The 27,906-nt window shown below is 34.0% G+C and overlaps 2 protein-coding genes and 1 long non-coding RNA gene across 3 annotated transcripts; 1 reads left to right on the top strand and 2 right to left on the bottom strand.

Moving 5' to 3' along the window:
* Positions 1 to 3,303: 3,303 nt before the first annotated feature.
* On the top strand, positions 3,304 to 22,633 carry LOC133182723 (potassium voltage-gated channel subfamily B member 2-like). The gene is made up of 2 exons (XM_061317572.1): positions 3,304 to 3,747; positions 21,531 to 22,633. The coding sequence occupies exons 1-2, from the start codon at positions 3,304 to 3,306 to the stop codon at positions 22,494 to 22,496; spliced, it is 1,410 nt and encodes a 469-aa protein (XP_061173556.1). The 3' UTR covers positions 22,497 to 22,633.
* LOC133183722 (uncharacterized) lies at positions 11,568 to 17,604 on the bottom strand. Its single transcript, XR_009720708.1, has 3 exons — positions 17,447 to 17,604; positions 17,212 to 17,321; positions 11,568 to 11,669 (listed from the first exon to the last, which is right to left on the bottom strand). It is a non-coding gene; the product is annotated as an uncharacterized LOC133183722 (long non-coding RNA).
* A 2,522-nt stretch (positions 22,634 to 25,155) lies between the features above and the next one.
* Positions 25,156 to 27,879, bottom strand: LOC133183721 (uncharacterized). The gene is made up of 5 exons (XM_061318643.1): positions 27,785 to 27,879; positions 26,437 to 26,644; positions 25,780 to 25,844; positions 25,646 to 25,673; positions 25,156 to 25,450 (listed from the first exon to the last, which is right to left on the bottom strand). Exons 1-5 carry the CDS (start codon positions 27,869 to 27,871, stop codon positions 25,257 to 25,259), a joined length of 582 nt encoding a protein of 193 aa, XP_061174627.1. The 5' UTR covers positions 27,872 to 27,879; the 3' UTR covers positions 25,156 to 25,256.
* Positions 27,880 to 27,906: the final 27 nt, after the last annotated feature.

The following is a 27,906-nucleotide window of genomic DNA, read 5'->3' as shown; positions in this document are numbered from 1 at the left end:
TGAACTGTTGTTCCTTCTGCAATGTGCTGTTGTGTGAAGCTGCAGTAAGACAACCTCTTGTTGAAAAAAGAAAGGTAATGTTTGTGTATAAAATTCCATTATGTGTGCAGAGCATCTATAGATAAAGTTGAAAGACCTCATCTCTATCAGCAAAAGAGAAGAAACTTGGCAGGTAGAATCCTTTCTCTTAACTCGGTTGAGATTCCTTGAACTGATGCCTTCACTGAAACCTGTGAAGGATCCAGCCGAGCCGAATCTCGGCCAAAATTATCCGTTCTCAAGCCTTGTTTGAAATCGTTCATCTAGAAGTACATACTTCTAGTCATTATTTGAATATTTGAGTGCAAATTGGGATATACATGTACATGTACTTGGTATGCATTATCTATCAAGAGTTGTCGTTGCCGAGTTTCACAGATTTGATAAACAGGGAAGCATACAATTTAGTCTTATAACATGTGGGTTATTTAAGGGTGCATCCCTTGATAAATATATTTTAAGCTTATATACAGCTGTACATGAACCAAACCCGCATTGAAGATTGATGTTTGTGTGAACGCTTTCAGGGTTGTTTTTTGGATAACGTGACGGGCTTGACATATTTTTAGTTCTACTAGTCGTAGAGCTTATACACGTATGATGGTAAAGTGTCCGTTTGTTTAAAAAAAATCGAAAGATTTGGTCCTTTAAATTCTGGTACACAAGTAGACTACAGTAAATAATTCTACATAACGATTTTTGATTTCGATTACCAGTGTTGTCGTGGTTACAAAAATAGAAATTTCTATGACATTCTTTCAAAACGCTCCTAGTATACGAGGGGTGATCAAAAAGTTCGCGAACTATTTCTATATTTACAAAACCACAATTGAGATCAGAATCAAATTTGGCACACAAATAGTCATAAATTAAGAAATGTTTTGGTCCATGTTTATGACGATACAATGTGAAAATGACGTCAATAGGTAGATGACTTGTGACAAAAAAATGGGTGACTCGGTTTTACTCGAGCATGGAACGGCTGTAAAGTTTAACGTACATCTTGTAAATTCCTTTGCAGCGGCATATAAGAATTTGTACAATGTTTATGAAGACAAGGAACTTGCAGAAAGTTTAATTGGATGATTGTTTTAGTGAGGAAGGGAGATGGTTAAAAATGATGTTTGCTCTGGTGCCCATTGAAAGTATGCTGGGAAAGAGATGTATCCGTAGTTGAGCAATCTGTTATGAAAGATCGCCAAGTTACAGTTAGAAAAGTAGTTCAATATCTTAACAATAAAATAATTATTAAATTCCTAAAATATCATCTACTTTAGATTTTAAACATATCAGATATAATAAAGAAACGCGCCTATACTTGATTCACATTTAAAAAACGACGCATTCAAGAGAGGAGTCAGATTGTGATGGTCACCATGCTCATTCTGGTGGATGATATCCTTATCCACCCATCCTATTGCCCAGATTTGGCCATTTGTGACAAAAAGACTATTCTTGTTATCAAAAAATAACCTGCATGATAATAATTATAAGACTCGGAAAAATCTTTTTGCTGCTGTGAACAGAACGCAAAAGAGCATGTCACGTAACCGCCTGGACCACGTGTTTCGCGCATGGGCAGAACGGTGGCAGATGTTATTGAAACCGGAGAGGACTACTTTAAAAAGTATTGAAGTTTTTAAACTTGTTATTTATTTCTTAAATACACACTGTCTGAAACCTAATTTAGAAGTAATGCAATTAGTTCGCGAACTTTTTGATCACCCCTAGTATATTTTTGCTAGATTTCGATGAAATTTGGTATACACTTCAGACTAAGATAACTGCATGTAAATGGTTTTGCCAAGGTTACTAAAGCTGCATATTTCTCTGAAATTCTTTCAAAAAACTGAAAACAGTACTACTCAACATATTTATTTTGATTCTAATGAAACTTTGTAGATATTAAGACTACAGAGAGATATCTAATTTTAAAAAAAAAAATTATCGAGGAACATTTGCCATGGTAAATTTCCTTTCAGAAGGCTCACCCTGCAATTTTGGTTCGAATTTTTTTTTAAATCAAACTTTACTACGTCAATGTACACAAAGCTGTGTAGGGGTTAAAATCAGGGTTCCTTAAAATACGAATTTGCTTGATATTATTTCAAAACGCTTCTTCTTGTACAATTTTGTTCCGATTCCAATAAAACTTGATACACAAGTACACTTCTTATGTACAATTTTGTATATCGATTTTTGATCTCGATGAACTGTGTTCCGATGGTTGCTAAAAATAGAATTTGTGAATTTCGTTCAAACCGCTTCTCCTACAGTTTTGGTCTGATTTCTTGGTACAAAAGTAGGCTAAGTCAAGCTCGGTATTCTATTTATTCTGTTGCCATAGCTATTAAAAAAAAGTAAGTGAAAATCTTCAGTTTCAATTTGATTTCAATAAAAGTTGATACAAAGCCTGTAAGTATAGACTTAAAAATAAGTGCTTCAGGTCGTAGGTACTACATTTGTCTCTTTATTATAAATACAAACCAGTAGAGCTACAGTATCATCAGAGACTACTGGTTTCGATGAACGATTAATTAAAGGTGGAGCCGGTCCATTTCTGACTACAAGTAATTCCAACGCCACAATTTATATTCTATGCTATAACACCTCTATCGATTTTCCACAACATAAAAGGAATTCATAAATATTTGCTTTATAATACCTAAAATTCACTGAAAAAAAGAGGATATTTATTATTTGGTCTAAGATTGGCCATTCCCCGAGGATGCTAACATAAACTTGAGTCGACAGAGCATTTTTTATTTCATGTAACCCGAGAGATCGGAGTTAAATGTTTGCTTTATACATTCACCTCTACGATATGTTTTGTTCATTAAGTTGATACTTTTCTACTTGGATCCAAAAGCCACTTTTTAAAAAATATATATATATAATTTGATATTCTTGCATAATTTTTTGGTTGTTCTTTTGTTTTCGTTTGAGAGTAATTTTTTTTAGCGACAACTTTAAAAATAAAAGAATCTACGAGATCAATGACATTTAAAGTTTTGATGACAATTGTCAATTTAGAAAAAAAATTGAAATAACAAGAACGAACGATAGGAAAAATTAAAAAATATATATATTGGAAAAAACGGTTTTTTTTTGGGGAAAAATATGATTGGAGGAAATTTAAACCAGTCTTTTCGCACCCAATATATCCATGGAAACGTGTTTGCCAACATCTGATCCAATGCAATACAGATAATAACTTTATTACTTCAGTTGAATTTAGCAAACGCGATTTAGTACAAAAACGAGATGGTAAACGAATTGTTCGTATACATCAGAGGACAAAAATACTGTTTTTCCATTGAAGATATTTTAGAGGGACACTGTGAAAAAATCAGGGAATGGGTGCGAGAGTACCCAAGCGAAAGAATTATCATAAACCGACCGAAAAAAGCCTTTGAAGCTATTCTGGATTTTCACTTGACCGGGATTCTTCATATGCCAATCTCCACATGTCCAGAGGAGTTCAAGGAGGAACTAGATTTCTGGGAGATTTCTCACGAAAAACTGGAGCGCTGTTGTTTGAACCGCTTGGCTAGTTACTACCGGGAGAAGGCCTTATTAAAGGACTACAAAAATTCTGGTACATGTATGCCCGAGAAATATGCATCCTATCCGAAAAGTTCTCCTAGGAAAGTTTTTCTAAAAGTCTGGAATGTCTTGAATTACCACGATGATTGTCTTGTTGCGAAGGTGAGATTTGCGGTGGAGTTTTAATTTTTTGTTTATAGTAAAGACATACTTCAGTAGTAAGTTAACATACATTTTATGAGTTAAGTCACGTATTACATTCAGCAAAACAAACTTTTTTCTGTGACATGATGTATATTGTAACTAAACACGTCAATCTGGCGATAATTAATTTATCGGAATTTATTATCAGTAATCTCATTCAATATATGTTCTTTGAGTTATTCCAAAACTATATATGTCCCTACGCGTGTTACAGCTAATTACGCAGGGATTGGCGATCCTTAATTTACCATATTTGTCACCGTTAAAGAAGCATTGACATCGTGTTATATTCTGACATTATCTAATTTATCTATAATCATCAAACCACATGTTTAGAAAAATGTTTCAGAAAAAATGGTTTCTCACTGGTTTACATTAATTTGGAATTCCTTATACGATAGCCGCCTCCTGCTAATACAGCCAACTGCATGCTGTCTGCTATTGTGGACAGACATGGGCCCTACTTGTTGGAATGAATCGTTAATGCGCGATTGAATTTACACAGAAATTCATAATCTCATCGGGAGGGGGGGGGGGGGGAGTAAAGAAAAAAATGTATGGAATATACTTGAAAATTTTGCCGCCGTTCTATTTACGCCCTTTTCGGCCTTAAAGGTGCTTGGACACAGATTTGAAGTAAATATTTTCTCAAATTTTCTGTATAATTTCATGACTCATATGTTGCTATAGCATTTCATACTAAAATATAATAAAAATCTTATTACATCTCGAAGTTATTAAAACTTCGAATTTCTGGACGCGTTGGATCGACACATCCTTGCACTTTCACATATTTTAATTTTATTCTTAATACTTAAGAAAAGTGGCAATTTTGTTGTGTATTAATGAAAAATATTAAAACTATAAACCAGAAAATTCAGAGTAGAAATGTTCGAAAGCAAAACCCTCACAGTTTCTCAGTGGTGTGTGCAGAGTTTGACAATTGAATACACCCGGTGAATCGTAAACATTAACAATAACAGAGCTCGTGCCCTGTTTACAAAAACAGTTTACGTTTCACGGGTGTGTTCAATTTGTTAAACTCTGTGCACATCACAGAGCACGGACTGACAATACTGGTGAGTTGGTTTTGCTTTCGAACATTTCTACTCTGAATTTTCTGGATTATAGATGTAATATTTTTCATTAATACATACATGTGTAACAAAATCGCTTCTTTTCTTAAATATTAAGGATAAAGTTAATATTTGTGTAAGTGCAAAGATGTGTTAATCAAACGCGTCCCGGAATTCGTAGTTCCAATAATTTCAAGATAAAATAAGTTTTTAATTATATTTTCGTGTGAAATGCTATTGCAATATATAAGTCGTGATATTATACAGAAAATTTGAGAAAATATTAAGTTCATATCTGTGTCTTAGCACCTTTAAATTTTGATTAGTCATATTTCAAACTGGGCTGACATACCTTATATAACGAAGACTCAAGTAGATATCACTTTAATGGTTTAAACACATATATGATTGTTGAATAAAAGTAAACAAATAAAATGATAATAGAAAACAGAATACATGTTACCCTATGCAATAATGTTGGTATTTTTCCCCTATAGTTCTCATTTAAATCAATTAAAGCTTCAATTAAAAGTATACCGACTATATGTAAAGTTTTTCCTAGAAGTTGTCTTCTCCATTGAAATGCGAACTTAATTAAGATTTTTCTCCTCATTTTCTGCGTCATTACTCATTATACTAGATTCAACCCTCTTTTCCAAGAAGTAGCTTTGTTACAACGCAAAATGTAATAACAACGCAAAATGTAATAAACTGGGATTTATAACATTTTGTGTTATTACATTTTGCGTCGATATCAACGCAAAATGTAATAACGCAAAATGTAACAGCAAACTTTTTTATATTATTACATTTTGCGTTGGGTTAACACAAAATGTAATAACGTATTTTTTCGTTGTTACATTTTGCGCTATTTAATTTTTGCGCCGAGGACAACGCAAAATGTAATAAAACAAAATGTAATAAAACAAAACATTTGGGGGGGGGGGGGGTTCAACGCAAAACATCACAAAATTGATTTAAATATATAACCATGTGGAAATTCTTTTTACAAAATAGACAGAATTAGCAATGAGGCAAACGTTACGGCTTTTAGGGACATTACTAAATCTAAATGTATCTTTTTCTAGCTCTGTTTTTTTTTTTTATATATTTTTATTGAATACTTATAAAACATTAACTTATCTTTGATTGACATGTTTATTTATAAATCAGTCTGTATTATACACCAATCAATGACATTTTTAATTACCAATGATTGACCATGGGTCCATTAAAAGCTCTTGATATGCATGAATGACATGCATGTGTACATTGGTTAGCAAACTAGAAGTGTATGTGTGTGTGTACGGTGAGTAGAGGCAGGGATGGGGTGGGGGTGTTTACTTCGTATATTGATCATTGAATTTCTATGCAGATGCAGAAACCATCCATTTTATTGTTGGAGAGAGAGAGATAATTTTATCTTGCTGGTCTGCACTGTACGTGATTTGTAAAAGAGTATGGAATCATAATTGTTAATAAACCCCCTCTATTTACACCTGTCAGTACAAATTAATAGATGTTTTTTCTAAATTCAATGCATGTGTATATCAAAAAGCAAAAATACACTGTTCAACGAAATTACCCCCGCCCCACTCTCCACCCCCGCCCCTGCAACACGTTTCTAATTTGCAACACCTATGATTTGAATATCAAACTGATTTTAAATAGCTAATGAAATCAAGCATATTATAAAATACGATCTTATGTAAGAATATTAAGCATTTGTTTATTTTTTCTTTTGTTTTATTTTCTTTCCGTTTCTTTTCTTCATCCACTACTTAATTGAAAATTATTCTCAACCTGACTGACCAAAAAGTGTGTTATTACATTTTGCATTCTTGCCCTTTGCTAAATCTCGACGCAAAATGTAACAACGCAAAATGTGATAATCCAAAAAGTGTGTTATTACATTTTGCGTTGATCTCGACGCAAAATGTAATAACGCAGAATGTAATAATCCTAAAAAGTCAGTTGTTACATTTTGCGTTATTACATTCTGCGTTGATCTCGACGCAAAATGTAATAACGCAAAATGCAATAATCCCGGTTTATTACATTTTGCGTTGTTATTAAATTTCGCGTTGTAACACAGCTTTGTCACTTCTGATTGTTTTATTCTACTTTTGAGGAAATCTACAAGTGAGAAAAAGACCACTCCGCCAACCCGCTGTGACGGTACGTATTGTACTGAGACGAGCCTTTTTTTTCTTCCTGCATAATGCAAGGCAAAATGTACAGTCACACGCATCGGCACATATTGTCGTCGGCGACAATATGTACTGTGAGCATTTGCACATTTTGTTGCCGATATACTAGTATTGTGTTCAAGAATTCTTACTAAGGTCGTGAAGAGAGAGAGAGAGGGAGGGAGAGAAACAGACAGACAGAAGTATGGACTAAGTGTATGACAGAAAAATAAGTGAAAAAAAGTTGTATTTATTTATGTTTATACTCGCAATACCGTGGGGAGAAAAGGTTTTGTCAGAAAACTGTGTCCAGGATTTGTGTACACCACCATAAATTAATATGCCAAGATATTGTGATTCTTGATATATCTGATAAATCAGCCTATTCTTTTTTCTCTTTATACATATTTGGAGATTGAATGTTGATTTCTTTGTTCAGTATTAATGATTATCTGAAAAATATTTTTGCGTTATTCTTATACATGTGCCGATATACATTGTAGTTGGGGTTGGGATCGACATTTTTAGCTCCCCTGAGCTGAAAGATCAAGTGTATGAGGCGCCGTTTTGGTATTTACTGCCAAAAAGTGATATCACCTATTCGAATAAGTGATATCACCTATTCAATTGGTGATATCACCTATTCAAATAAGTGATATCACCTATTCAGCTTCTGAATAGGTGATATCACCTATTCGAATAGGTGATATCACCTATTCGAATAAGTGATATCACCTATTCGAATAGATGATATCACCTATTTGATTTGAATTGGTGATATCACTTATTCAAATAGGTGATGTCACTTATTCGAATAGGTGATATCACCCATTCAAATAGGTGATATCACTTATTCCTTTTGAATAGGTGATATCACTTATTCGAATAGGTGATATCACCTATTCAAATCAAATAGGTGATATCACCTATTCGAATAGGTGATATCACTTATTCGAATAGGTGATATCACTTAATCATTTTGAATAGGTGATATCACTTATTCGAATAGGTGATATCACCTATTCAAATTATTTATGAAATAACAACTGCTCCCAAGACTATAGCCTTTAATTCTCATTTACTTTCACTTTTGTTTTATAACTTACCATTCTTGCAGACAATGGATTACAGCTTCGCATTTAGTTTTAAGCACCCCAGTAGAATTTGTAGTTTGTTTTGCTCACAAATTATATTTATTACACTTATCTATCATGTATACTATAGGAAAATTCAGAGGGTCTGTAAGTCTCGTTGACTTTCACTTTCGTTTTATAACTCCCGGGTACCTGAGCGTTCTTGGAGACAAAGGATTACTTAAGTTGTAAGCATCGCAGTGGAATTATTAAACTTGTGGTTTGTTTTGATTCCCGATTGTTGCAAAGAAGAGGAGAAAATGGATTGATAGATGCAGGTAAATAGCGTTTAATTGCTTTATTTTTTCATTACATAACGTAAACACAAGCTATTCCGAGGGGGCCAAGATTAGCCAACATACTTAAGCATAAAGGGAAAATTAAATCGTTTTTATGCTAAAATCGTCTGCATTCAAAAGGTACGCTTATCTACAGATTGGTTTCATAAATTTAAAGCATTGATTAAGCTTACAATGGTATAATTTGGAGTATTGGACAGGTATACATGAGATTGGGATATTGTGCGATGTCATTGAAAGGAAATAAAAAAATAGATGTACCCAAATGCATCGACCGTGGGAATACAAAGTTGAATACCACGTCGATAACATATGATCTTTGTAGAAAACACATTCTTTTTTTTTTTAATTTAATTACTACAAATAAATAAAAATGGTCAGCTCATTCTGTAGGCTACCCTGTCTATTCAGAAATAAAAATGGTCACACACACTCAAAAAATAATCATTTTTTATTCTACAAAGAAGAAGGCATTTTTTCATTTACACATACAAACTGTATTAACTGCCAAGTTTCACGACCCCCCCCCCCTTTTCCAATACTCCTACAATTATGAGACAGACTTTTTTTTTCTTGAAATAGGCATTTTTCTCCATTTGTCATTATATGTTACAGGGCTGCTCAAGGTACTGAAAAAGGGACAGCCTTTGAGAGAATGTGTTATCCATGTATCTGCAAATGAAGCAGATCCCCCAGTTATTATACTCATGGAGAGTGTGACAACTTCCAACTTCCAAGTTGTTAATGACGGAACTCCATTTAAATCAGGTACAAGTTAAAGCTTAGGCTGAACAATTCTTTATTACAATATTCAAAACTTAATAATTCAGGATCAAGTTCACACAAGCTCACATTCCATGGTTACTTACAACACCATTATGCTAGATAAATTTGTTATACACTTTCATGTTAAATAGTCAAATTTGATTGGTTTAAAAAACATTTGTTAACAAGTACTATTACCATACTGCATGCCGGACATTACATCCCAATGGTTGAAAATGCATGACTACAGGTAACAGTATATACAGTAATAAAAAATGTTAACTGTGCAGAATGTTTGCACGTTTGTTTCACCTTGATGTTTTCTTTAAAATGCATTCTATAACAAGAAAAATATTACCTGTTTATTTTGGGTGATGTGAAATTCTTACCCCTTAAAAACCATTGCTGACCGAGGCGAGGTCAGCGATGGTTTTTGTGGTATAACAATTTCACGTTATCCTACTTATAAACATATATTTACATTTGCAAATGTTTTCTTTTATATAACACTATTGAAAGCAATGCGTATCTATATCCGTATAAACACGGGTTCCTCGCGTCATAAACGTTCGACGTAATTTTTCAGTGACGTCATAAAGGGTCGACGCGCAATCAGAGGATCAAACACGTGCCGTTGGGTTTGAAAAATAAAACATTTCACGCGTTAAAGATTATAATCAGGCAAATATAAAATATGAATAAGTCACAAATGTAAATATAAGTAATAAGGTATCATTTTTAAACATCTATCGGGCTATAAATACGGGTTGGTACGAGATCAAATTTACCATAAAGCCCTTCGGGCTTTATGGAATTTGATCTCGTGACCAACCCGTATTTGTAGCCCGATAGATGTTTAAAAATGATACCTTATTTCTTAAGTAATATTTTTGTTATATGTACTTCTATTTGTAAATGTTAACGACTGTGAAAAACATAAATATTTATAAATTAGTAAAATCAATTTAATACACTATAAATACACAAAAGGACAAATTTGTACATAATTCTCTATGATTAGGTTAATTAGTGTATATAAAGGATGTAAATGGGCATGATATATCATTGTTAATATTCAAGAAAGTGTTCACTGTTTTTCTTGTAGATGCTCCTTTCCATCTGATGTTTTCCAGGTTTTTGTGAAAAGTTTTCTTAAAAATGGCACCATTCAACTACAAATACTATGCCAGTGGAACTGTGATATCAATCAACTGCTTATGACACTGTTAATTGGCAGAGAATTTATTTTTTTTAATTTGGGACAAGCAATCTGTTTCAAACATTTTATATCTGCAAATTGGTACATGTGCTTCATGAAATGCTTGAAGGATGCTAAAGGCTACTGAAATTCCAAGCCAGATGAAATTCAAAAGGATTGATACAAAAGTCATTTGAAGTTTTCTATTCTTATAGTGATGAGTGTTTTTCAGGATGCCCTCTGATATCATAGGTACAACTGGTCACTGTCCTTTGTTAGTTACATATGCAGAAAACTTATTAAGGCAGAGATATAAGTAGCTCGAAGTGATGCTTTATTGTTTTCCTCAGATTTATAACCTGGATTGATCTCTGATGCAGTAGTTTAAAGCCATGTCTTTTCACTGTCACAAAGTACTGAAATAAAAATAATTTTGATTAAAATATTTTTTTAATTCACATCATTAAATTTTTAAGCTACAGAAATTCAAATTAATTACCTATTAGTAAATAGAAATCTTTAATTGATTAGCAAGCCTTTGCATTGTCAGATCCTTTTCTGAAAGGGCCATTTACCTTTAACAATGTCAGGACAGGTGAGGCAACTGGTTGGTCTTCATGCTGGAAGTGTGTGTTAACTCTGTAATCTTTTTAAACAAAACCATCCAGTGATGTCCTAAGATTGCCAGATGAGCAGACATATACCTGTATTTAAGAAAGATTCTGTAACATGACATAGAATTTTTGCACAGCTTGACGCACAACTGATGGTAACTTAGGTGCCTGCAAACTAATAAATCTGGCACATATTTATTTATTTGATACAAATCAGAACAAAATTTGTCCTTTTACAGAACAAATTATTTTCATTATACAACCTGTATTATTGGATATATTTTCATCCCATTCTAATTTTTAAAATATTCACTCTTTCACCCTTGAAAACAATTTTGCCCTTTTAAAATTTGATCAGACACATTTGTGTTTAAAAGATATATGCTGCCTTCTTCGAATTTGTCCCGTTTTAAATTCACCTACTTGTAAGGAGGGCAGAATGAGAAAAATAAAACTTAACTGGGGCGAAAAATTTCCAGAACAAAGTACCATTACTTGCCTGCCTGTTGTACTACAACTCCTCCAGCCTTACAATATTCTATAATCATTGCTTTCATGCGATACCCCCCAGTGGATTGATGGTCTCTTTTCCAAATTATATGCTTTCTAAAAAGAATGAATTTGTCAATTTATAAAATTTAGTATTACAAGTTAATAAAGACAGTAAAACAATGTTAACAACATTTATATGCAAATGAACCTCTGTACAAATCACTTATAAATGATTGACAACTTGTATGGAATATATCGAATACCCTTAATTTTGACATTTGGAAACCCAGCGTTAAGGCCAAACAAAAAAATATGTGTGTTTTTTTTTTACAAAATGATTTTCTAAATTTTTCTAAATAATACCTATTTCTTTTCGTTAGCATAAGTGAACTATTTTATGTGTAGAGTGTTAGATATGTTTTCTCTTAAGCATATGGATTAGATATGTGCTTTAATGTGTGAATAAAATGTCTTGGGTATTTAAACAGTTGTTTGCTGATTCTATTTATTCTAGTTCATACTCATCTAGAAAATACAATGTTTGAAGAAAATCAGCATGAGCAAATTGAATTATTTAACTGTTATTTGGATATTATATTTTCTTTTTTGAGAATGTTAAGTTTTTACGAAGATGAAAAGTGCTGTCCTTGTTTTTAAAGGATGATATTAATTTCAGAATTGTATATTATAAGTAAAATTAATGGATATCTTAAGCATTATACATTAAATCTTAAATATAGATCATGATTTCTCCATCGGAATCTGCTGCGGAAGTCTTTATACAGGTATATAAAATCTAAAATTGTACATTATAGAATGCGAAAAAACAGAAATATTTTGTGTGAAGAGCTGAGTATATAACTCATAACTAATAAATGTTTTGTTTATTTTGAATTCAGTCTTTCCCAGCTATGATTCAGAAAAGAAATGTTTTATTTGTGGATGAACAGAGTGAAGGAGAAAATAAGTGGCATTTCGACGTGGCGTGAAATATACTAGTCAACATTGGTAGGGGACACCCTAGTTATGAATATGAAACAAATATTTTCAAATCAAAAATAATGAATACACAATCTTTTCTTTTTGTAAAAAATGAAGTCCAAGGTGAACATCCTTTTTTTTAAAATCAGTGTTTATAAATGAAATTAATTACTTTTATCCAGAATAGTTCTTATTTTACTTAATAATAAATTTTGAACAATAAACTAGAAAATGGACATGAGAGTTCTGCTAAGAGCTGTCTGAGGAAAAGAATGTGACACCTATACTTTGTACAGTAATGTTTAAAACAAAATAAATCACCTAAGCAAGATGACACAGAATCATTCAAATTTGTCAGAATTACAAATATTTAATATTATTAAAATTTTAAATCCTTTCATGAAACCTTTTTGCCTCATTGAAGACTTCATACTTCCAAGCTCATTTCTCATATATATTGGTGTTTTGCAAGTTGACTTTATTCAGGTAAAATCAGCAGTCTTCTTTTTCACTTTTCCTCATGAACTATTTTTTATGCCCCGGGATTGAGAGATCCCAGGGGTATATTGTTTTTGTCCTGTCTGTCTGTTTGTCTGTTTATCTGTTTGTCCGTTTGTCTGTTTGTCTGTTGTCAACTTTAACCTTGTGTATTCCTTGTGTCAAGACCTTTCTTTGGGTACCATCATATTTGACCTTGACCTTGGAGTTTGACCCACTTTTGCAAAATTTTATGAGACTTTAACCTTGGCCATAACTTTTGAACAGTTGGTGCTTGGGGTTTCAAACTTCACATGTGTATTCTTTGTGACAAGGCCTTCCTTTGGATACCAACAACTTTGACCTTTTGACCTTAACCTTGGAGTTTGACCTACTTTTGAAAAACTTTAACCTTGGCCATAACTTTTGAACAGTTGGTGCTTGGGGTTACAAACTTCACATGTGTATTCCTTGTGTCATGGTGCGGTACTTTTTCTTTTGATGTTAGCCATACTTTAAATCATATAGAAAACCTTTGGCTGAATTCCAACGTACTATAACTTCTAGGGGGCGGAGCTTAGCCGTACAATAACTTCCAATGTACTGTACAATAACTTCCAAAGGAACTCAATACTTTTGAAATTTTTTTTCTTCAATTTCTGTAAGCATATACAACTTATCCAGAGGAAAAATGAGAAACCTCACAAAATTCACCCCCCCCCCTTTCGATCTGAAAATGCATACGTGAAAACCATTTTCATGAGAATTACATGTAAACTCATTAGTTAACTAATTTAAACAAATATTTTAAAAATACAGAGACTAGTAACAATAATGTAGCGGGTCAAAGTGCGGGCGGATCCAGGTTTCCAGTATTGTGCCTGTATTTGTTATGGTTTTTGAAATACTCATACTGCTTAAATTAATCCATCAAATACAATTTCACACTCGTTTAACATTGCTTGATTTTTCAATGCAACCATCTCCTTCGTACTTTCTGCTTTGTTTGAACCTGTTCACTTACGATGGACCTAGGCCTATGACGTAATGTCGCGTGCAGTTTGGTGCTGAAGGAGTGACTATGCAAATGACCATGACACAAGACATTTACAGACACTTTCTTTCGTTTGTAAGGGATTTATTGTACAGAGAGGCGTGACAGTCTCGTCGCTGCGCGACTCGACTGCCACGCCTCTCTGTACAATAAATCCCTTACAAACGAAAGAAAGTACTGTAAATATAACTAGTGACAAGACCTTTCTCTGGATATCAACCCCTTTGACCCTTTGACCTTGACCTAGGAGTTTGACCTACTTTTGAAAAACTTTAACCTTGGCCATAACTTTTGAACAGTTGGTGCTTGGGGTTTCAAACTTCACATGTGTATTTAAGGGTGCAACGATAAACCGTTTGATGGTATATCGCGGTATATTTTTCCACGGTTCAATTCACGATACGCTAAACTGATATCGCGGTTCAGTTCCATCGGTCCAGAATTATCCGAATCATTCGTTTTGTTTCCTTTTTTACAATTTCAAAATGGCTTCCGCACAAAACGTGAGGTCGCCAATATAACGCATTAACGGAAGTTAAACTCTTCTCCAGCATCTTACAGACCTCAGATTTAACACTGAGAAGGACTTAATGTGACTATACGTTATAGATGTTAAGACAAATGATAAACCCTTTAGATCTAAACGTATTCTTTGGTAATACACGATATTTCATCATGTGTGTATTTCGATGAAAATTCACTGTCTTGTTGACTAAAACGTGTTAACACGAGAAATATGACAACTGGTTTTCTACGTAAATAAAAGGAATAAAAGAATGAATGTCTTCCTTTTTCATTCCAATTTAAAAGGAAGATTATAAGGAAAGGTCCCCGTAGTTCCCTGTAAATGTTCATCATTGGTTTAGAATATTGTCAAAACTCAAAGATGTACCCAACAATCCAATGCAAGTTAACAAAATTTTATTTTAATTATTATCAAAAAAATATGAACATTTTATATAACCCTGTCAAGTTTAAAAAAATATGACAAACTTGAAAGTCTTTTTAACCTTGTCATGTATCGTGATACATATCGTATCGTGAGGTTAGTGTATCGTTGCACCCCTATGTGTATTCCTTGTGACAAGACCTTCCTCTGGATATCAACCCCTTTGACCCTTTGACCTTGACCTAGGAGTTTGACCTACTTTTGAAAAACTTTAACCTTGGCCATAACTTTTGAGTGGTTGGAGCTAGGGCTTTCATGCTTCATATATGTAATCCTTGTGACAAGACCTTTTTTTGGATACCAACCACTTTGACCTTTTGACCTTGACCTAGGAGTTTGACCTACTTTTGAAAAACTTTAACCTTGGCCATAACTTTTGAATGGTTGTTGCTAGGGCTTTCATTTTTCTCATATGTAATCATTGTGACAAGACCTTCCTTTGGATACCAACCACTTTGACCCTTTGACCTTGACATAGGAGTTTGACCTACTTTTGAAAAACTTTAACCTTGGTCATAACTTTTGAATGGTTGGTGCTAGGGCTTTCATACTTCACGTATGTAATCCTTGTGACAAGACCTTCCTTTGGATACCAACCACTTTGACTTTGAACCTTGACGTTTGACTTTTATTTTAAAAAACTTTAACCAACGCCATAACTTTTGAACAGTTGCAGCTAGGTCTTTCAAATTTCACAGGTATATTCCTATATAGACAAGACCTTTCTTTGGGTATCAACATTTTTTATCTTTTGGCCTGGATTTTGACTTGCATTTGAGAAACTTTAACCTTCGCCATAAGCTGCCATACGGTGGCATCAGTGTTTCACAAACACATCTTGTTTTTTCTTACTTTCGGTTTAAAAGAAACGATCCTGATTTAAATTATTTAATAATTTACAAGTTAATTAATCTATCTTACACATTGGGCTAATTCTTGCATGATCAATGCAATCAAATAAATGTTTTCTCATGTTATCTTCCCCCTAACTCCAAAAAATGTTACCTGGCCAGCTGTCTGTGTGCTTCCAAGTGAGAAGTGATTTCCTATCCTGACTTCACACCTTTGCGTGCATTAAATAATAAAGGGGCTAATCAGCATGCACTTGTTATAAACCAGCTGTAAACAGAGCAATTACCTGAATCTCGCCACTCTTGGGCATATTTATTTAATTTTGGCAAACAAAAAACAAACAAACAAAATAAACATGGCACTGGAAAAAGGTATACTGACACGCCATGCTAGCTTGCTTTAGATTTAACACCATCAAACACTTGCACTACGTGTTGAAACAACTTTTGCATGGAGGCCGCCATTGCTGGAACTAAAACTAATACCAAAGTGGATGACGGAATTCGCGGAAAATTCCGGAAAATAAATATGAAAATTGCCGGAAAAAAGTTAAGGGTCGGGGATCTAAAATAGGGAGGGTCAGGTAATGGGAACCACACATATTTTTTTATTTGGCCTAATAATATTCCATACATGATTGAGCTGTCACCTGATGAACCTTTAATTCTTTTCTATTTTTTATATGCTTTATATGTATATGAATTATAAGAGTAAATGTAAGTCCAAAAACTTATTCTGTGACATCAATTTCATACCTGGTTCTTGAGTTATGGCCCATATTCTAAAAAGTTTACGCACACCGCACAAATGGCCATAGCATTAGCTCTTTGGGCCTTTGGCTCAGAAGAGCTAAAAATGAACCTCTTACATTGATTTTTGGTCGATATTTTTTACAGTTTTTTGATGAACAATGTACAGTGTTTTCACCCAAATTCCAGTATTTTGAGGACTGCTGTACAGTACTTGGGCCTAAAAATTATCACATGTATGCAAGGAGATGTGATAATTTTTAGGCCCAAATACTGTATGCAAGGAGATTTTAATGAGTGAGTTTTAAATGCATCAATTTCAGATGAGTTCAAGGTTGAGTATCATCACTGCACCAAGGTGCGACTTTTTGTGCATGCTGAGTACACATTTAAGAAAAAGTGATATAAAATAGCTAAATTAAGCTATTCTGAATAGCTTAATAAAGCTATATAGCTAAACACTGCTAAATCAAAAGATTGTACTGGACCTGATAAGTGCTTTCAAACATTGAATACTTAAAAAACTAGACCCACTGACATGCAACAGCTAAATTTCTGTTGATAAATGAAGCGTATTCTGAACAAATTATTTACCCAAACAAAGGTGATGCTGTCACAAGATGACGTTCGTACCTATCTGACACTTACACTACTCCTCCTTAATCAGCTGGTAATAACATCATTATCCTCGAATTCAAAAAAATCTGTTAATAAATTAGTTGGAATGATGATAACAAAACTATTCTAATCAGATACAAATGTATAATATAAGACTTCTATTTCACCCAAGAATACCCAAGAAACATGTGACATTCTCTGACTTGTTTACCTGTACTTCGATCGAAATTCTCCTCCTACTTGCTCGCACCCAAGCTTTTACGACACTCAATTTATCCATCGTAAGTCGGAGAACCCTTCGGCTTTGTACAACTGCTTAAACTTTCCTTATACGCTTTGCGTAAACCATAAACATGCATAACCCAATACACATCTCCATGTGTGAGGTACCCGGAAGTTAATATTATCGAAAAATCTCGCGAGTCACGTGAGGAGATTTACAGACCCTAATGCAGCCCGAATTTGCTTGGTTCCAATGAAAATGTAGATAAACTTGAGGAAGGGAGCATTCATTATTTATTGTTGTAAGAAATGCAAATAGGTGATATCACCTATTCGAATTGGTGATATCACCAATTCAAATTGAATAGGTGATATCACTTATTCGAATAGGTGATATCACCTATTCAGCACGAATAGGTGATATCACCTATTCATTTCCAATAGGTGATATCACCTATTCGAATAAGTGATATCACCTATTCGAATAGGTGATATCACCTATTCGAATAGGTGATATCACCTATTCAATTTGAATGAGTGATATCACTATATCACCTATTCGTATAGGTGATATCACCTATTCGAATAGGTGATATCACTTTTTGGCAGTAAATACCAAAACGGCGCCTCATACAAGTGAGCTTTTCTGATCACATTTTGTCTGTCGTCCGTTTGACCATCTGTAAACTTTTCACATTTTCAGCTTCTTCTCAAGAACTATTAGGTCAATATCAACCAAACTTGCCACAAAGCATCCATGGATTAAAGTAATTTAAATTAGTTCAAATGAAGGGCCATGTCCTCTTTCAAAGGAACATAATTAAGAATTAGTGAAAATTTATTGACATCTTTTAAAAATCTTCTTCTCAAGTACCACTGTGCCAGAAAAGTTAAAAATTATGTGAAAGCTTCATTATAAAGCGTTAATTCAATTTTGTGATCAGATCATGACCCCTCGGAGAAGGGGAATTTTTTTTACCAAGGAATATATAGGGGAAAAAAATTAATATCTTCTTCTCAAAAACTAATGGGCCGGAAGAGTTGAAACTTATGTGAAAGCTTTATTACATATTGTGCATTCAAATTTATTGAAAATCATGACCCCAAGGGGTAGGGTGGAGCCACAATGGGCGATCAAAGTTTTACATAGTAATATATACAGAAAATCTTTAAAAATCTTCTCAAGAACAGCAAGCCCATGATTAGTCATGTTTAGGCATCCTCAGGTACTGTAGATAAATTCAAGTTTCTTCAAATCATGATCCAGGGTCTAGGGTGGGGCCACAATGGGTAATCAAAGTTTTACATAAGTATATATTAGAAAAGTCTGTAAAAATTTTCTTTTTAAGAACAGCATAGCAATGATTAGTCATATTTATATGAAAACATTGTCATGTATTGTCATGCGACATGTACCGATGGACGACAATATGCAGCGATCGAGGGTAGATTACACATTGTCGCCGACGACAATATGACATTGTAGCCGGTGACAATATGAACAGGACGATAATACTGGTATGTACCGTCACAATCGCGCTGCATGAAATAGCATACGAGACACGTCAGTGTGATTTACACACCAATTACATTAAAAAAAAATACAAATACATCTTTATGTAGCGATTTCTGTTGGGCGACCATATGTACAAAGAGGGTAGGCACATAATGTCGCCAGCGACAATAGGTACATGTGTAACTTTTCAGCCGGCGAAAATTTATGCCCTGGTGGACGATTATATGTGCAGTGAGTGAAGGTATACATATTGTCACCGACGACAATATGTACAGAACGACAATATTTAACGTCACACCCCCTCCCAGCTTGAAATATTCTTGGTATGCCCTGTTTGCTCGTCACATTATTACTTTCAAACGATTTGTTCGAACATTATTATCAATTATAATCGATAGGCAATACTATATGTAAGCAATGATTGTCGACAAATGACAGTGTCAGCTCGCTGATAATTGGAAGTGGCAGTAATCAAGAAGTTTCAATTAGGAGTCGTATTTATTTAGAATTCCATAATTGATACTTGATATCTAATATTTTCTCTTTGCTTGAATATTATAATTATTATTACTTTTTTTTTTTTTTTTTTTTTTTTTTTTTACACGCGATGCGTTTATTATATTGCATGTTGAGCGTAACATTGACAATTTTCAGCCCAGAAAAAACATTGTCAATTGAGGCGCAGCAGAGGTTGACAGTGGTTTTCTTGAGGCTGAAAATTTTCAATGTTACCCCAAACTGCATGCAATATTTGTTAAATTATACTGAATGCTTAGACTTACATATAACGGTGGACCGTACGCACATATATATAAAACCACTATATTTTACTTTGCTCCATATATGCAGCAAGTCACATCATTCTGTAAATTGTAAACGCATTTTTTATCATAAGGTATATCAGGTCTATATAAAAAGTTGGAAAAATGAAGTTGATGCAGGAAGGACGAGTATTTTTTTAAAATCACAACGCGAAGGAAAATGGAAGCTTAAAAGAATATACATTTTGTCAAGATATTAGACACCTTAGAATCGTAATTCTTATCTCAACGAGAAAATTATGCAACTGACTAACCTAGAAGAGGTGGGAGACGAAAGAAAACAATGAGACAGAAATACAAATCATTAGTTAGAGAAACTTCTTAGACAAAGAGACCTAGCTGAGCACGATGGATTACCCACAACGTTCCTGTTACGGAAATCAACACAACAATTATCAAGGAATTCAGCGGATTTGTGACATCAGTGAACGACAGAACAATATTCCTTGAGTTCTGTAGGGTCGTTTTTTCGCAAGCTTCTTAAATTGTAACTGCCAACATTCAACGGAGATATCGTTACAATGGCAAGCTCCATATGGGATTCATACGAATCATGACTTTATTTGAGTTGGGTTTAATTTACGTCATACAGTGAACAATAACCCTCACAACCAATAGGTAAAAAAAAAAAAGCCATCTTCTCATGTTCAGTTTAAGTCGTTCTATTATAAAAGTCATGTTTACTCTCCAACGGTCACTTGTCAAATGGCTCTTTAGTTTTAGTAAGGGGCAAAAAAGAGCGTTTGAATATGAGCAGACTCCTGTTCAAACGAGAAGGTGATGTCGACGTTGGCCTCTAAACTTGGGAGTCTAAATTTAATTTTATTATAGGTGTGATAATAAGCAAAGAATAATTAAATTTTAATTATTACAATCGTTGTTCACTTTTGCACCATCGATAGTATCATCGCGCCACGACCCAAATCTCGAACAGTCACGGTAACTCTGTCGATATTAGAAGTGAAAGTGATGGGTTTTTCGGATGAGTCCTTAAAATCGAGGTCTGTGTCACGGTTGGCAATAACACAATATTGAATAAAGAACCCTCAAATTTTGAAGCCCTTCACCGGTATATGGTGACGTCTCTATATGGATGAAAAACTCGAGAATGGGGCGTAAAACAACAACAATCAATCAATCGATGGTCCGATAGTATATAACGTGATTTCATCCACATTCCATGGTTTACATCAATTCAGCGACCCCGAATAAACAAGAACACAGTGTATTCATTATGCAAAGTAATGGTATGTGCAGTTGTATGCATCGTAAAATTGTGCGTGTACTTTTCATTTACCCTCGCAATTTTCTTTTCTAACTTTGAGCATTTTATTCTTTTATTCGTGTAAAAAAAGTCTTGTATTCGTTTACTTGTATTTTTCAAAATGTTTGTGTAAAATTTTTCAAAATACAGTATGTACGATTTCTACCGATACCGGGTATGTGTATTTTTACTTTACTCTTAGCGATCGTTGTGCAGAAAATACTTTGTATGCAATGCCTCCTCGTATCAATGGGTATATATGGCCGCTTAGTTTGTTGGTACAGGAACTTAAGCAGTAATGTATTTTCACATTTGCTAACTTGCATCTGCTTCTTACAGACGGATGGACGAACGACGGACACCTTATTATCGCATAAGCTCTTTTGGTCTCTGACCAGTAGAGCTTAAAATAAACAAATATTTTTCAATAATGAAAGATTTGTCGCTCAAAATTTAATAATTTACTTTTCAGATCTATTTCTTCGTGTCTACCTGTTTCATTTTACTGTCGATCTTCGGAGTCGCCATCAGCACGTTACCTCAATTCAGGGTTAAAGAGGCTCCACCCGAGACAGTACCCACGATTTCTACTCCTGACTACTGCAAGCTTCTGTACGAAAGAGTGACGTCCTCAAAGAGTTTAGCTACGGATCTGAACGATTCTTCTATTCATCGTGATGGTTCAGATTTTATATCTAGTATTTTCCCAGAATCAGTGCACAAGAAGATTCCATCTTTGCAGCAGACAATTGACCAGGGGACGAAAGTGTTTTTCTACATAGAAATCGCCACCACGATTTTCTTTACCGCTGAACAGGCGATGCGCATTCTAACCTGTCCTGGATTGCTCTCATACACTTGTGGATTGATGAATATTGTTGAAATTCTGCTTCTTATGGCCAGCTATTGCCGTTTTATTCTCCACTTCTTGGAAATACAGTATAATGGAAACGCTTGGTCCTTTTTACTGTATGTTCAAATGTTTCGTGTTCTCAGAATTGTCCGAGTTATGCGTCACGTGCTGGCCTTTAAAGTCTTGAACTACTCGATCAAGGTTGGAAAGAAGGACCTCTGTATTATTATCATGTATATTTTCATCGGTCTCATGATTTTCTCTAACCTGGTTTTCTTTTTTGAACTATCAGACGATTTTCGAAGCATTCCAGATGCCTGGTGGTGGACACTGATCACTATGACAACGGTAGGATATGGTGATATAATTCCAAAAACAATCGCCGGAAAAGTTTTGGGTTGTGTCTGTGCTGTTTCTGGTGTCATCATGCTGTCGCTCGTGATACCCATTTTTGTGAATACATTTTTATTCTTATACCAGTTTGCAGAACTTGAATCCGTGACCATTCCAGCACCAAAGAAACCATGCGAACTCAAACGGAAAGCCACTCCCGATGATACAGAGGTAACATATACTTCCGAATAATTTCAAAAGGCTGCGGAGAACAGTAAAGCACATCTTTTCCCGCCATGATTCATGCTCATCTGGGACCTTTTATGTTTTTAATGTAAGACTTGCGTGATTTTTGACTCATGACGTTTCATTGTGTTGTTAATGGTTGTTTATTTTGGAACTGTAATATATTTTAACATCATACCAAGGACTGCCTTCATTTAAGAGCTATTTTTGCGCTATAACGAATCTGAATTAAACGAGTAAAGTCTTACACGAGTTCTTGGACAAGTTCTGTTACAAACAAAATTTCATTGACAATTTTTCGTTCCGCTTCAAAGGTTTCAATCGGTCTTTCAGAAAAATCCTAAAACTGTTCAGATTATAAATTGTTTGTAAACAGGGCTACTTATGAGCACTGATGTTTTTATGTGAACTGTAAATAGAATAAATTTATGAAAGCGTATTAGTGCTTTTTGAAGTTAGTTTGTTTGTATGTATGTTGTTTGACGTCCCTCTCGAGAATTTTTCACTTATATGGAGACGTCACCTAAGGCGGGCGACTTGAAGTTAGTAATTCCAACTTAAAAATTGGTTTTTCCAGCTTTAACCTTGGCTTTTCAAACTTTAATCTAGGCTTTTCCAACTTTAAATATTGCTTTTCAAACTTTAAAATTCGTATTTCAATTCCAATTTCGCTTTTTCCAACTATCTTAATTTTTCATTTTTTTACGGCTTCGAGCGTTTTATTTTCCATACTTTGTAGGTGGATTCGTGTTGCAGCAATACATAATTACAATGGAATGAAAAAATATTATGAAAGGAGGAATAATTTTCATTATGTTTTCATATACAGAATTGATACATTTAGTACAGTTGTCTTTATAGCATGAAAATATAGTGTTGATTCGTCCTATTTATCAAACACCTAATCACCTAATGTAGTCTCATTTGTTTTATAAACTCATTCTCAATAAATTATTAAATGTCTGATCTCTAAAGGGTTTCCCACACACCCCAACTTATATTTTCATACTACTGAGAATTACTTTCAGCAAACATATCATATTAAAACTGGTTAGGAAATGAAATATAATTTATACTGATTTTATGCCCCTGTAACGAAGATTCGGGGATATATAGTTTTTGCCCTGTTCGTCCGTCTGTCTGTCTGTTTGTCCGCAAAACTTTAACATTACCCATAACGTTTGATTGGTTGGAGCTATGGCTTTCATATTTCACGTCTATTAATTGTGACAAGATGTTTCTTTGGGTACCATCATATTTAACATTTTGACCTTGACCTTGGAGTTTGACCCAGTTTTACAAAAATTTTAACGAACTTTAACCTTTGCCATAACTGCTAGGGCTTTCATACTTCACATATGTAATCCTTGACTTTGACCCTTTGATCCTGACCTTAGAGTTTGACCTTCTTTTGAAAAACTTTAACCTTGGCCATAACTTTTGAACGATTGATGTTACGGCTTTCATATTTCACATGTGTGTTTCTTGTGAGAAGGCCTTTCCTTGGGCACCATTAATTTTGACCATTTGACCTTGATGTTTGACTTACTTTTGAAAAACTTAAACCTTCTCCATATCTATTCAATGATTGCTGCTAGGGCTTTCATATCTCACAGGTATATTCCTCGAGACAAGACCTTACTTTTGGTACCAACATATTTGATTTGCATTTGAGAAAGTTTAACCTTTGCCATAAGTTGCCATACGGGGGCATCAGTGTTTCACATACACATCTTTTTTAAAATTTAATTTCATAAGTTTTAAGATATTTTTTCTCATGGAGTTTTGTTTGTTGTGCTGCTTACGTCATTTCCACCTGCATTTGATGATAGAGATCGAAATGGGTGGGGGCAAATCAAAATAACCTGGTCACAACAGAGAACGCGAACACAAGAAGAAACATTTTTTCTCTTTTTAACCATCAGTGCATGTTTGTCTATTGATCTCCTTTTGACATAAGCTATTATATATATATATATATATATATATATATATATATATATATATATATATATATATATATATATATATATATATATATATATAAATATATATATATATATATATAAAGCTATTATATATATATATATATATATATATATATATATATATATATATATATATATATATATATATATATATATATATATATATATATATATATATATATATACAACTATATTGAATGGAGAACAATAGACAAAATGTGCTGTCTTTAAGTATGTATTAAGTCTGTAAAAAAAAAGTGGGTGTCCCCATTAGCATATGGAGATTCAAGAAAATGTAATGACCCCTACCTTAGATAAGGAATGTTTAATTAATGTAATTACATAAAGTTGCAGTTAAGACATAGACCCATTCCTGCAATTAGGAAAAAAATGCCCATTTTTAAAATTTATTTTGTCGCAATTTTGAAGTGTCCTTAAGTACAGTCATCTTCTGTAGATAAGCACTAGCGTGTCCATGTCCCTTTAAATATTCCATAACATTTGAAAAGTTACCCCATAATGTAATAATTCTTACATAATACGTAGAAATGGGTTTGCCTCATTCCGTCTGATCTACGGATTTCAACTGTAATGCTTTATCCACCTTTTTATTGCATTCCAGGATTGTTTTTTTTTTTACTAGAATTCCTCTCAAACACAATTCTAATCCAAAAGTATTGAAACTTTTTCCAGAGACAATTTAATTTACTGTTTATTTTTAAAATTGCCAGAACTCTTATGTTTAATTTATAAATCTTTTCGTAATCAAATTCATAATTCACTGTTTCCTGAAGCAAGATAGGAGTATACGAGTGGGTCGCTTCGCTCGAGGCTTTTTCTGGTGATCTTTGCAGTGAAAAAGCGGCTCCTTCTCGGCGGAATTCTCATCTTTGCATGTAAAGTCATCGAAAACAAGAAGCTCTTGAGAGGGGAAAACTCTTACTGCCAACTCTTTTTCGTTAATACTCCAGTCTGTATGTGGGGTTTTAAAAAGTTGCACAATAAGAAAATTTCTAACAAGAAATAGAAATAGGTAAAAAAAAATAAAATAAATAAAAAAAATCTTAATAACGTTAAGTTTTCAAAACGGTAGTTTACTGTTTGATTATTTGTGCACCATTCTACAGCATGTTTGTGCATAGTTTGTTGAATGAAAATATTGCTTACCAATTTTTTTCTCTGTTCCCGTGTTTTTCTTTAAAAAAAAGAAGGAAAGAAAAAAAAAATAACAATCAGATCGTGAATACAGAGATTTTAGCCACGCTTTTGAGGTTAGGATGAATAGGAACTGTTGAGTTTACCTTTTTCGAGAAAATATTCCTCATCAATCGACCCAGCTTCGAAGTTTTCTCCTGATGGACCATGTCTAAAGATGAGGAAAAACATTAATAACCGTAGAAAATTACATCAAATTAGAAAAATATCATCGTACTGCTTAACGTCACATAATATACCAATAACGAAAACAACTGTGTTTTTTTTTTTAAATATTTGTGTCAGATCAAGGATAGCGGAGGACTGACATATAGCTCACTTTATACTATGGAAAAGGGAAAAGATATAGGAGTTCAAAATGTTGAGACAAATACATCAAGCAAATTTAACCTATCAAACGGAAATGCAAACCCTGCACTTGATATACCCCTGCATTTTTATTTTTTGAAAAACTCTTTAATCTCCTTAGAAGAAACTGGTATTGACTTTCATGATATATTCTATCCCCTCTCAAGAGGTCCATTAATGTGTATTGGCTAAATGTATTTTTTTTATGGCAAACTAACCTACCGGTATGAGTTTTATACCAAACGATTATTGTATAATTTGTATAACAATCTTGTCTACATTTATTAATTAAGTAAACAAAATGGGTTTTTTTATGTTTAACAAAAATAAACACAACACCTTAATTCCTTTGTTTTCCTTTTTTTTAATACAAGGTTCGTTAAAACTAGCTATACCTTTTGAATCCGACAACAAACTATCTTTCTCTCCTGGTGAAATGGGGAAAGAGCTGACGACTTGGTCAGTAGAGTACGAGGAATCCTCATCTTCACTATCCAAATGCACGGGAATGAGTGACGTTAGCTCACAAAAGAGGTGTTCCGGTGGAATACTAACATTAACATTCTTCTTTGTGCGATGGAGTGGTATTTCATCTTCCTGTGTCTAAAAACCAATTTATCAGGTAAGCAAATCATCAATTGGTTATTAACTATTCGGAAGTATCCTAAGGTAGTGTAGATTCATGTTTGAAAAAAAAAATCATGACTCCCTGGGGATAGGGTGGGGCCACAATTGATGATTAAAGTTATGCATAGGAATACATAGGAATTTTTAAAAAAAAAATCATTTTCTCAGGAAGAGCAAAACTATGATTGGTCATGATTCAGATTTGTTCAAATCATGACCCTCAGGGGTAGGGTGGGACCATAATGAAAGTTTAAACTTGTAGGAAAAAAAGTCACAGACAAAGAAATATGTAAGCATCTTTAGTTATATAGTGTAGATTCAATTTTGTTCAAATCATACCCCCACCCCCTGTCCCTTTTTAGGGGTAGGTCGGGACAACTTATGCATTAAAGCTTTTCAATACTGAACTGATATTTGCTTTTTTCCTAACCACAGTGCTCAGGTGAGCGATGTGGCCCATAGGCCTCTTGGGTGGTCTTGGAATTGATTGATTGATTATTATAGTTAAACGTCCCTTGCAAGATTAATACGAGACGTTGAACAGTGAGATTTTCTTAAGCGTGTGAACACCTGCTGTGACATCGGTTTGAAGGTCTCATATCCGAAAGACCCGCAACTTTCACTTCAAAGACCCGCAACTTTCACTCCAAAGTGTGGAGTGCTTTCACTCCAAAGTGTCGAATGCTTGACGAAGGAACTGTTGCTTACTATTTCTTTATATATATATATATAGAGAGAGAGAGAGAGAGAGAGAGAGAGAGAGAGATTAGATAGATTGATTGAGGTTTGCCTCGGCGGAACCTTCCAATCACTGAGGGAGGGCTCTGCGAATTGAGCTACCGAGATAAAGAATTCCGTACTTGAAGTCTTAGTATTTTAAAAAAAAAATGGAAATATCGTACATATATCGTATCGACTTAAGAATGGAAATAGCCATTGTTCATTGACAATACATCGTCGATATGTCTAAATGTCGAGTTGAAGGCCACAGCAAGTGTTTTCTTCTTTTCACGTACAAGATTTTGGACAAATTCTGCTTCATATGAATACAAAAAAAGGTCTAAAAGGTTGCTAAAAATATTTTTCAAGTTTCACCCCTAGGTATGTTAACTGTACCGTTCGAAGTGAAGTGCTAAGGACACCAGCCACTAAAGACTCCAAGGCAGTATCCATGGTTGCGTTACTGTTTCTGGTCTCCGCCATTTCTTATTACTCCGTTTTGTCCTAGAGCTTAACGA

The sequence above is a fragment of the Saccostrea echinata genome, unplaced genomic scaffold (assembly GCF_033153115.1).
Source record: "Saccostrea echinata isolate AGI-Se365-2 ecotype Australia unplaced genomic scaffold, CSIRO_AGI_Sech_v1 ptg000009l, whole genome shotgun sequence".
NCBI classification, from domain to species: Eukaryota; Metazoa; Mollusca; class Bivalvia; order Ostreida; family Ostreidae; genus Saccostrea; species Saccostrea echinata.
Note: the sequence above shows the minus strand (reverse complement) of the source record. Positions and strands in the feature narration are given on the sequence as shown.

Excerpts from the sequence above, each read along its gene's own strand:
- LOC133182723 (XM_061317572.1), top strand. The coding sequence starts at position 3,304 with ATGGTAAACGAATTGTTCGTATACATCAGAGGACAAAAATACTGTTTT. Across the intron at positions 3,748-21,530 it reads ATGATTGTCTTGTTGCGAAG|ATCTATTTCTTCGTGTCTAC; the intron begins GTGAGATTTGCG and ends TTTACTTTTCAG.
- LOC133183721 (XM_061318643.1), bottom strand. The coding sequence starts at position 27,871 with ATGGCGGAGACCAGAAACAGTAACGCAACCATGGATACTGCCTTGGAG. Across the intron at positions 25,845-26,436 it reads TTTGTTGTCGGATTCAAAAG|ACATGGTCCATCAGGAGAAA; the intron begins GTATAGCTAGTT and ends CCTCATCTTTAG. Across the intron at positions 25,674-25,779 it reads GGAATATTTTCTCGAAAAAG|AAAAACACGGGAACAGAGAA; the intron begins GTAAACTCAACA and ends TTTTTTTTAAAG.